General features: G+C 39.0%; 1 protein-coding gene across 1 annotated transcript in view; it reads left to right on the top strand.

Annotated features, from left to right (window-relative positions):
- The first annotated feature begins 240 nt into the window (after positions 1 to 240).
- The window catches only part of LOC124613863 (solute carrier family 25 member 44), a 136258-nt gene continuing 124458 nt past the window's right edge, over positions 241 to 12040 (top strand). Inside the window, exons 1-2 of the mRNA XM_047142589.1 lie at positions 241 to 473; positions 594 to 878. Coding sequence (XP_046998545.1) covers positions 683 to 878 — 196 coding nt within the window. The 5' untranslated portion in view covers positions 241 to 473; positions 594 to 682. The remainder of the gene's footprint in view (positions 474 to 593; positions 879 to 12040) is intronic.

Genomic DNA, 12040 nt, shown 5'->3' with positions numbered 1-12040 from the left:
CTTTTAGACACGTTCGTATAATCTAACAAATCCTTACATCATTCGCACTTTATAGGACAGTTATGAATGTTGACAACAGAATCTTCAGCTGTTTCGACTTGCGATATGATGTCATTTGCTGGAAAAAAAAGATGAGGCTGCATGTGCAAGTTTTTATTGGATGAGGTGGTCCACCTTAAAGTTCAGATATCCCTGTCTACTCCATTGAAAAAGTTTTTCTTTGCTGAAATATATGCCATCTTTGACTTGCCGATCATCTGGTCGCAAGTCAAAACATGGAATTTCAGGAGCAAGTGCAAGTGTATTGTTGGCCTTGACAGGTGATAATAATTTGTGGCGGTCCGGCTATGAGCAGTCAAAATGTGCGATTTATGACGTGAAATTAAGACCATGATAAAAAATTTGTGACTGATGCCGCGTTTAAGAAAAAGACTCTGATAAACAATACTCTCGTGACCTTTAAATTGTAGAACGTAAGTTCTATACGTACCTCATAAAAGTTAAGGATTGTCAGACATTATTGGAAGTGGTGTTTAAATTTGAACATATGTGGAGAAATGTCTAGTGAAAATTTTTCGTTGTTAATATTTCAGATGAGATGGAACCGGCACTTCGTGGTGTATTGACTAGCGAGTGTGAAGAACGGTGAAACACTGTTGTGATACTGTCATGTTAGGAGAATATGAAAACGGATAGGCGTAAAATGGTATCGATGGAGTCACAGCAATTCATAAGGACGATTGAGTGGGAAATGATGGACAAAAAGAAGTTTGTCCCTTTGAGTATGTTGAGTTCATTCTCCATTAGATGCTTCCTGTACCCACTAACAGTAATCAAAACTAGACTTCAGGTACAACGACACGATCAGATGTACACAGGTGAGAGCAACAACGTTTTTGGTCTACAACACTGGAGAGAAATTTCCATGTATGCTGTTTCAATGCTATCACAATTATTGGTACTACTGGGTAATCCCTTTACTATTCTATAACTCAGTAATCCTTACAAAGCATCACTGTTATGTTACATGTTGTATGTATGTTATGAGTTTCTTAGTACAGAGTTTCTGTCTTGGCCCAAGAAATATTTCTGCCTGGCATATGCAGTCTGAACTGGTACTGTCATCATTTGCAACATTGTTATAAGTGAAGTAGGAAACATATAGAGTAGATGTTTTGCTACTAAATCTTTCATCAGCTTGAAATAATTACATAAAATGTTTGGTACAATAAATGCTAGTTACAATCTGTGTTGATTGTGATATATATTTTCATGAAGTTAAAGTGCATCTCTTTTGCGCTCTTTGTGAGAGGCTAACAATGTATAGCTTCTGTGTTACTTTTTAAGTTTCTGTGAATATTGCATCTGTAATGTAATGGAATTAGTAGGTCATTAGGCTGAAGAATGTTTTATAAAATGTGTGCTATTAGTGTTAATCTATGGTTGGTTCTTCTAAAGAATTCTGTTGTGTTCCATGATTTTTCATTTTGAAGTTACTAAGATTTCTGCTATTTTGTAGGTAAGTTGTATGAGCAATGTATGGTTGTTACGGGAACAAAATCTTTGCATCAAACATGGATCTTGTCCTCTAGCGGTTTCCGGTGCATGTTCTAAGAATCTTAAAAGTATAGAGTTTCTTTGTAAAAGAGTTCAAGCTTGATTTAAAAGAAAATCTTTAAAGTAGTCTTTCAGAGTACAGCATTGTGTAGTGTAATTTAGAGGCTTATCAGCTGCCATAAATTCCCTTGCATCAGCTGTTGTATCACTTTGCAGTTAACTGTCTGTACTATTCTGAAAATCTTGGAATTTTTTTTTTTTTTACGTCATGTTGTCAGTCGACCTCCTGGCTTCTACTATCATTTTTACAGGTTTCTTCATGTTTGGACCATGACAGTTCAGCAGTGTATGGCTTAATTACTTCTTTTATGTATTGTTGATCCTTTCCAGATAGCTTTTACTATGAGGAAGCCAATCAATGTGACAGTATGGGAACGACATCAGTAAATACACCCGCTAACAAATTTACAAATGATGCGAAAGATTTCGCTCCAGCAATAAAATGAAACTAAAGGTATGACCATGGGAAGTAGGAGGTTTTGGCCAGGGACAGCATAAATATACAACAATAAGAATGTCACCATAAAAAAAAATAAAGAAAATCCTCTAAAAGAAACTTAACAAAAAAAATAAAAAAAACCACAATGGGAATTGAATATTTCATTTGACCTATGTAGCTCAAACAAAAACTGCAATACCAGACACTTTATCCGCACTCTAAATGCGCGTTCAGTGACCCTCCCCTCCACCCGATCATGAACAACTAGTGAAATTTACACTGTATTTTACAGACTATAAAACATACCTTTTTCTTTGAAACATTGCCTCCAAAATTCAAGTGCATCTTATACTCAAAATTACTATGAAAATATCCAGTGTTTGATTCAAAATTCCCACCAGTCTTAGAAATGGCCGTATATTTGATGCTGCGGGATGGGAAACCTATTTCTATCTGGCAACAATAGATTCAACTGGGAGCAGCAGTGCACCAATGCCACAAACATGAATTTGCAGGGATTCACAAGCTTGCTAACACTGTCTCCCTGTCACCCTACCATCACAAATCCAGAACACTGTCTAGACTATGATGCATCACTGCAGTCTGCTGTGCCACTGAACGTGAACTGAAGGTGATTTGGGTTATTGGTAAAAGTAAAACACTGTTGTTAGCAGGTAGTTTCGTAATGGAAAAAAAATAAAAGGTACTCATATGATGTGGACTATAAATTGAAAGTAGTAGCATCTGTGAAGAGGGCAATGATGATGACAAAGAGGGAGGAAGAAGAAGAAGAAAAAGAGAGTTCAGATGGCGATTTTCAGCGATTTTAAAGGTTAGTTTGGTTAATAAAATAAGGATCTTTTTAAGTCTGACTTTGCAGTCTAATAATAAAAATTGCAAAAATGTTATTTTTCTAAAGAAATTGCACTTAAAAATTAAAGTACGTCTAAAAAAAAAAAAAAAAAAAAAAAAAAAAAAAAATCCAGGTTACTAACGAGACTACAAATTAACAATTTCAAAGCAGGAAACAAATCAGTAGCCAATAACTAATGACATTAAAATAACTCACTGTCAAGGCAGCAAAAACAAACTCCCGAAACATTGAGTAACACACAGCACTAACTCCAATGCTGTACTAACACCACCCACAATCAGTTTAGAATCATAAACGTCCCACACTAGAGTGCACCACCACCTATTCCAACACACACTCTGCAGACACAACGCGTTTCGTACATGCCATGCCTCAGTGATGTCACACAACATATTTGTCTCACAGGTCCAAGCAGACAGGTGGAATCAGACCCTTTAGTTGGCCCTTTTAACAAGCAGAACAAATGGTAGCAACGTCATCTCTGCTTCTTTCAATGTTGTCAAGCAATCTGCATCAATTTCGGGTGAAGGCAAATAAATATTGCCTTGATTGTAGGTTTGTATCAGCATGGTGGTTTTAGATTGAAGAAAGGGATAAGTTAACATTGCGATACCACACCTGTAGACTGATGTCATTAATGTGACATCACTAACCTGAAAACATTAGAAAAATTTGCTAAACAAATGGCACTCACTGGGAACAGGGTTTTTTGGACTGGGAATATTCTTGATAATAAAGCCTTCAAACATATTAAAAACTTGACAGTATCAGACTGCAATGGGAGAATAAGGGGTTTTGATCATAGATATAAATGTAACCCATAGACCAATACAACCTGCACCATGCTGGCCACTTCAGAGAGTTTACTGGCAAGCCTTTACATCCAAAGCTACTTTTGAAACCAGTCAAGAGTGCACAAGAACAGAAGTGTTGGGTCCACACATCTTATCATCACAATTATGGGCTAAGCTCCAAACATTCACAGCCACTGTAGTTCCTGGCATCTCTCTCTCTGACGACAACTGTACTGATCCCTCAGTCATTGCTGAATGTTCCATGGCACACTTCGCCATAGTGTCTGCACGCAGGACCTACCATCCTAATTTCCTGACCTGGAAATGCCTGGCAGAGCAGGACTTTTTACCTGGCCATGCACAACGCTTTAAATTGTACAATGTTCCATTTTAGCGAAAGCAAGTTCTGCAGCTCTTTAGCAGAGGGTCGAGACATGGCTCATGTACCTGATAAAATCCATAATAAAGTGCTTAAACACATTAGCAATGAGAGTGTGAACTGCATCTTCAGGTTTTACAATCGTATTTAGCAGGAGGGGGTATTTCCTCTCAGTGGTAGCAGGGTGTTGTTATTCCTATCCTGAAATTGAGAAAAGACCCTCAAGTTTTGACTAATTATTGGTCAATCTCAATAATGGATGAGCTGCGTAAATTGTTTGAAAGAATGGTCAACCAACAACTGTGTTGGCGCATGATGTGCCAGAGGATATACATTGCAATTTCAAGTGGCTTTTGGGCATTCCGGTACACCAGAGACCAACCGATTCATCTGGAATCTGCAATGTGCAGTGCTTTCCCACATTGCCAACAACTGACTGCTGTGTTCTTTGACCTACAGAAGGCGCACATTATGACCTGGCCTCAAAATGTGCTGTCTGAGCTACGGGAGTGGGGCTTTCAGTGCTGTTTATACATTTTTCTCCAGAATTTTCTATCCCTCCAATGATTTCGAATCTGGATAGACTCGACCCTCAGCAACCAATATATACAGGAAATTGGGGTCCCTCAGTGATCGTCTCTGCAGTCAGCAGTATTGTGAATGCAGAAGGACGTATGGTGTCACTGTATGTGGACAACCTTTGCCTGCATTACAGCTTTCCATTATTGAGGACTGCATGGTACCAAATTCAAGGGGCCTTACAGAAAATATTTAATTGGGCCCTGAAGCACAGGTATCGGTTTTCTCCTCCGAAAATTCATGTTCTGCATGTTTGTCAACTCGGGACTGTGCGTCAGCTGCTAGAACTTTATCTTGGTTATTAGAAGTCATTGAATCCTTCAGATTTTTAAGACTTATTTTTTACTGTAAATTAACATGGTTACCATCATACCTGTCAGCTCAAGGCAAATTGTGAAAGGAAACTTAGTACCCTCGGGGTTCTCAGCAGCACCTCCTCGGGCTCAGACCACACAGTTCTTCTATGTTACGAAGCTTTGATTTTATACTGGCCAGAGTATGTATGTGCTGCTTACAGGTTGCACCACCATCAGTACTGAGCTTGTTAGGCCTGTTCCACCACACTAGTGTGTGTTTGGCAGCTGGAGCCTTCTGTACAGGCCTTGTAGGTAGCCTCCTGCTGGAAGCTGGTGTTGCACTGCTTAGGGGCAGACACCAGCAACTCTTGGTGAAGTATGTGGTCAGTTTGTAAGGTGTCTACACATCTGTGCTACTCAAATCTGTTTCACACCAATAGTTCAGACTGTTTACGAATCACCCAAAAATAGGCAGACCAACTTTGATATGATTGACAGCTCTATGCAAGGACTTCCAACTGCTCCCTCTTCTCTGTATTCATGGAGATCCCTCTCAGCATCCCTCATGGTATATGCCCAGTCCTAAGATTTGAACAGACCTGTTTTGTCATCCTAAGAAAAATGCTGATCCCACCAGTCTCAGGCAGCTCTTTTGTCTTGTTCTGCCTGACTACCCAAATTCAACAAGCATTTACACGGACGGACGAAAGTCAATGATAGGGTCAGTGTTGTTTTTACACACTCAAGCGGGCACGAGAAGTATTCTCTGCAGAGTGCATGAAGTGTATAAACTGCAGAGTTGTTAGCCATCTCACAGGCTCTGCAGTGCATTAAAATTCTCACCACAAAGGACTTCCTGTTTCATAGCACTCCTTGAGTTGCTTACAAGACATATCTCAGTGCTACCTCAAAACTTTGTGATCATTAACATCCTAGACCTATTAATTGACCTCTGCAGTCCAGAACGGTAGTAACATTTACCCAAGTCATGTGGATACTGTGGGAAATGAACTTACTGTCAAACTGTTAAGAAAATATCCACAGGAGACAAACTTTAATTTGGAGTGCCAGGAACAGACTTATGATTACAACTGTGACATCAAATTTTGAAAACCTGGAATATGGAATGGCAGGCTACCATGACCTTCAACAAGCTCAGAGCTATCGAGAAGAAACAAAGGTATGGCATACTTCTCTCGCAGCCTCTTGGAAAAATGCCATTGTACTGTGCTGACTGATAATTGGGCACACGAAGCTTACCCATGGGTTCCTTTGTGTCGAGGCCCCACCTGAATGCCATTGTGGTACTCATCTCACGATTGCCCATATTCTCACATTGTGTGTGCCCTGCTGGCTCATCTGAGATGAGCAATCAACCTTACCATCTCAGATACTTCCGGACAATGGCTTAAGAGGTATCATAGTGGTAAGTATACCAAGAGAGAGTGAATTTATAACAAAACTTAATTCACCTCCATGTTCAGTGTCAGTGGTGGTTTTGTAGGCAATATGCCTCGCTGTGGCGTGTGTCATGTATAGTCTCAGGCTACTTTCTCCCTTTCCCACTATAATGCATTTTAAAACGTATGTGTTAGTATTTTATTTATCTAATTGTTTAAGCTAACTAGCTGTCTAGCTTATACAGTCTGCATTTTCTAACCCTATTTTAGTTTCTCGTACCATTTTAGTTTTACTGGATATGATGATCCTTCTTGATGTATTCTTCAGTGACTAGCAACAGTTTTTAGCTGCCTGGATTTTTTATCACTTTTATCTGGCTAAAGTTACTGTCAGGTACATGTTCAACAACAATGATAAGCTCATAAATCCTAGAGCTGACAAATCTTGTCTCATTTCATAGCTTCTTTATGTCACTTTTCTGTGAATTGAGAGGCTGACAACCAAGTATTTTAGTCCTTTTAAATCTGTAATCGCCATCACCACCACAGGTGTACAAGCACATTTTAGTGCCACCTGTGGTACCTTCTCCTCGGTAGTCCTCTCAGTATGCTGAATGAGACTCTCCACTGTGATCTAGTGGAATTTCGAGACTTGTGTGGTAGTTTCACTTTTGTATCATATTGTCCATATGGAATTGAATATCAATGAATTTTTATTGTGCTCGTCCCTTTGAAGAGTTTGCTGGCCTGCCTATGCCTTCAAATCACCCAGAAAAGACACCGACAAGATGGTGCAGGATTTGTCTCCTGCAATTACAGGTGTGCAGAAGCAATAGTAGATTTTCTACTGGTCACCCTAAGTGGCAACCTGTACGTTGCTGTTCTGATGAAATAGCAGTAGCCATTAGAGAACATTGAAGAGTGCTACAATGCCACAGGCACCCTTCCTCTATGAGCAGCTAATTAAATCTTGTAATGGAGGAGGATATTAGTGTTTAACGTCCCGTCGACAATGAGGTCATTAGAGACGGAGCGCAAGCTTGGGTGAGTGAAGGAAATCGGCCGTGCCCTTTCAAAGGAGCCACCCCGGCATTTGCCTGAAGCGATTTAGGGAAATCATGGAAAACCTAAATCAGGATGGCCGGAGATGGGATTGAACCGTCGTCCTCCCGAATGCGAGTCCAGTGTGCTAACCACTGCGCCACCTCGCTCGGTAATCTTGTAATGTTCCCAGTACTTGTACAGCACTCAGTTATTTATTTTGAAATCTCTCATCTGAACATTGTGAAATATGCTGAAAACTGAATGTAGAAAGTTTAATGTCAAATGACACATGCTGCACAGTAGTTAAATTACAGTGGCTCCTTTCCACTTCATCTGAACTTTGAAGATATTGATGGCTAGGTCCTGTTGTTCAGTACAGTTTATACAAGTAAAGAGAATTGCACTTATTCTTTTATGATCTTATCCACACGATAATTCACACAGTGGTAGTATATCATTGTAGTAAACACATGGATCATGGGGTCCTGGGTTCGATTCCCAGCCAGGTTGGGGATTTTCTCTGCCCGGGGACTGGGTATTTGTGTTGTCACCATCGTAGCCGTCATCATCATCATCATTATTTGTGATGTTGGCTAGATTCGCCTATGTAAAAAATTGGGCTGTGTAAAAATTGGGACGGATGCCGATGACCGCACATTGAGTGCCCCACAAACCAGTCATCATCCTCATCATCGAAGTAAACACAGTGCACATGTTATTGTCATGTAGATATTCGATAACATAATTGAAACATCCAATAAGTAGGTTTTATGGAACAATCACGCTTCAATATTGCGTGATTACTTTCACTGCAGTGATTTGGAGGTACATAGATGTTACATGGTTACTTGGCATTTGCAGACTTTTATTAGTGTGTTAAACAAAAATGTTAAGCAGTTGCTATCCGTGTACAGGCTCTTTAATCTATCTGACATAAAGGTGTTGTGTTGGATAGCACACCCTGAACTTTAACGTGAGATGATAACATTATGGCTGTCTCATGCAGACTGGCTATTTTGGGCTATTTAGAGACTGGTGTACAGATATTTATTAATCTCAGGAAGTACATCCTCTACTGGGTAAGTTAGATTTAGCTGTTTTGAATAAACTATAAACTTCAACAGTTGTTCGGTTTGTGGAAAGTACTAAATGTTAGTAAATTAAAGAAGTACACGGAACTATCTTCTGCTTCCAAGTTGGGAGTATTATACTTAGGAATATGGAATCTAACTTGAAATTGGTTTTACATTGCACTAAATTATGCAAAATCTTAATTCGTGGCTTAATTAATTAGTGAGGGACATTACATGATTCAGAAAAATATAGCAACAAAAATGTTGTCAAAAGTGCAGAATCTAACAAACACAAGAGCAAAACTAGCAATTGAAAATTTTTAATGTGTGAACTTTCAGGGTCAGTTATCCCGTAAGTTAATGAGCTTCAGGTAATTCAAAGTATGACCTCAGAAAGATTGGGATGAATGCTCTCGAATGAATGGTAACATCTTCAGATTCTGCCAATTGGCTCAAAATTTTTTTATATCATATATTGTAGTAGAACTTTCAAATAGGCAGAACTTTTAATTAATCAAGCTTCTACTAAGACTAATTGCATCACTGAAATCACCATGTTCAATATAACAACTGAGTAATAAATTTAAAGGGAACTTTGCCTAAATAACAGTTTGAAATATTCAAGTATATATTAAATATTTTGTGTGCAGTTGTATTGAAAATAGAATGACAAATTGGGCAAGGATGCGGTTATTGACGGAAGTGGAAGACCTAACAGATCGAGAGTTTCCAGCATGCTATGTCTCAATCTAAACAACTTGGAACAAAGGACAGTTTTTAATTTAAAAAAATTTGAAAAGCAATGTTAACAACAGTATGTGCACATTAGTAAAGCAAAGCATGATCAGTCTGTAGATTGTTTTGTACAGCACAGTGCATTGCTGTGCATGGTCCTGATGGACGTGGTATGCTGTTGCTTTCCTCCGACATTTGAACTGACTTACCCAGCCAGTTATCGGGGGATGTACATGGTTTAACATGGATTCCAAAGAGTGCATCCCCAATTTTTGACAAAAAACTCAACCAGACTATTTTACCTAATTTGTTAGGAAGATTAGTTAATAGGTGATTGTGGTGGTGCTAGGAATCCTATGACTACTTTCTCAATTCTGATACAGCTTAAGAGAATCTTGATATCCAGCTGACAATCTTCTGAGACTAGTATACAGGCAGAGATGCCTTTGCATACTGATGATACCTAATTACCATACACTTTGATTTACAAAAAGCATTTTATAGTGCTGTCACATTTTGTCTACATTGCATGAGTGGCATTTTTTGGGCCTACCTACCCATTTGTCTATGGAACTTTATCACTGATTTGTTTTGGGTATGACTTGGCACAACTCCTAGCACCAATTACCTCCAGGAGAACAAAGTCCCACATGGATCATTGCTGAGTGCTACCCTCGTTGATGTTGAAATCAATATTGTAACATTATGTGTTTGTGATCTCATAAACATTACATGCAGATGACTTCTGTATATATTATCATCACTCCACACCGTGGCATGGAAATTGGTACTGTTTTTTTTTCTATGAAATCTTGTGTTGTGCATTTTTTCAGAATGTGGTATTCCCACTCTGGTGTTTACTTAGGAGATGAGCTGCTAGAAGTGGTTAACCAATACAAATTTTAAGGTTTATTATTTAACAGTAAATTAACATGGACACCACACAGATGGCAACTAAAGGATAACAGAATTAGAAAACGAAATGTTCTCAGTTTCCTCAGCAATGCCTCTTAAGGAATTGAGCGGTTTTATTAAGATTTTATAAAATGCTTACTTTGTCTCGCGTGGACTATGTACATACATGCAGGGCATTTGCTTTAACTTAGAGCAATTAAATATCTCCAAAAATGTGCATAACACAAAAACAGTGTTCCAGATGAGAAGTTAATATTGTCAAAGGAGACATGTTTATGCTAAAACTGGCCACCTCCTAACCCCCCACCCCCACCCCCCCTCCCCCTTTCCTTCTGTGCCCCATGGGATTTCGACTTTTTATTTTCAATTGGGCGCTCCACCCCAAATTTTTATTGCAGATTCGGCTTCGAAGCCCAAAAATATTTAAATTTTATCTGAAACATTCTTTTCCGTTTGTGATAGATGGCACTGTAATAGACAAAATTCAATTTTTCTGGTTATTCCGATCAAGAACCAGCCCCTTTGATTTCACATGACATTTGTGATAAAAATGTGAACTTTTTTGTTCTAAATAGATAATTAAGATAGTGTGTTGTTCAGAATTATGATGCAATGTTCCTTCAGACATGAATACTTCTCTAAAGAAACATTGCATGTACCTCCTGTACAGGAAGGTGAGGGTTACTCAGAAGAAACAGAATTTTTTTAAACTTTCTTAGCCTATTCACATTTTAAGCACAAGTTTTCAGTCCCCTTTAAAATTGTCTCCACTTGCACTAATACACTTGTCTAATCTTTAATTCCATTTTGAGAACACCGTTAAAATTCATCTTTTGTGATTCTTGACAGCACCTCCTTCACCTTAGCAACATCAGCAAAACACTTTCCTTTTATGTCTCTTTTCGCTCAAGAAAACAAAAGTCATACAGGGCAAAGTTGGGTGAGTAGGAGGGTAAGGAAACAGGGGTCAAACAATTTTTGGACGAGGCTATTTGAGCAGGGGCGTTGTCATGACGAAAAAACCAGTCGCCTAACTGCCACAAATCAGGCCACTTCTATTGCACATTGTTGTTGAATCTTTTCAAAACTTCTGAGTAGAAAGCCTGGTTAACTTTCAGACCCTGTGGAACAAACTCTTGAGTGGACTACTCCAAGTCACCCTTGACAGCTCCACAATTTCTTCAGTGGTCCGTTGTCTATCTTCATTGATGATTGTATGAATGTTTTCAGCATTTTCATGTGTTCGGCCAGTGGAAGGAAGACCGAATGAGGGTTGTTATCAACTGACATTTCACCAGTTTTGAAATGGGAAAACCACTCACACACTTTAATTTCTCCTAGCATTGTCCTTGTACGCCGTTTTTAAAATTTCAAGAGTTTCTGTTCCAATTTTTCCAGGCGAAAAGCAGAATTCCACTGCTGCACGCTGTTCACAAAAATCGGCCATTGCAAAAATGGCAGTTACAGAAACGGGTTGTCACTATAAACACTGCTGAAACTAGTTCTGACCTTCTTCTTCAGTGATGTCACTCCTTTTACTGACTCTGGAATGTTCACTTTATGCGCTCCTAATGGCAGAACATGGCAATAAAAGCTCTGCCCACCAAAAACTTAGTTTGGTTTCTTTTGGGTACACCCTCTTAGATAATGGATGTACAAATGCAGATTGTACATATAGGGCTGATGGCATTTGGAAGTTTGGATCTGACCATGAAGTGTGCTTGGATAGCCTACTGGTAAGGTGATTGCTCACAAGAAGTGGGAAATCCGGGTTAGAGTCTCAGTCCAGCACATTTATTGATTGTCATCACTCCATTATACAGCTTATGGTTGTCCATATTCACAACTTCAAATACACTGAAATGCCAAAGAAACTGGTATAGGCAAGCATATTC

This window comes from Schistocerca americana, chromosome 4 (assembly GCF_021461395.2).
Source record: "Schistocerca americana isolate TAMUIC-IGC-003095 chromosome 4, iqSchAmer2.1, whole genome shotgun sequence".
Lineage (NCBI taxonomy): Eukaryota > Metazoa > Arthropoda > Insecta > Orthoptera > Acrididae > Schistocerca > Schistocerca americana.
Note: the sequence above shows the minus strand (reverse complement) of the source record. Positions and strands in the feature narration are given on the sequence as shown.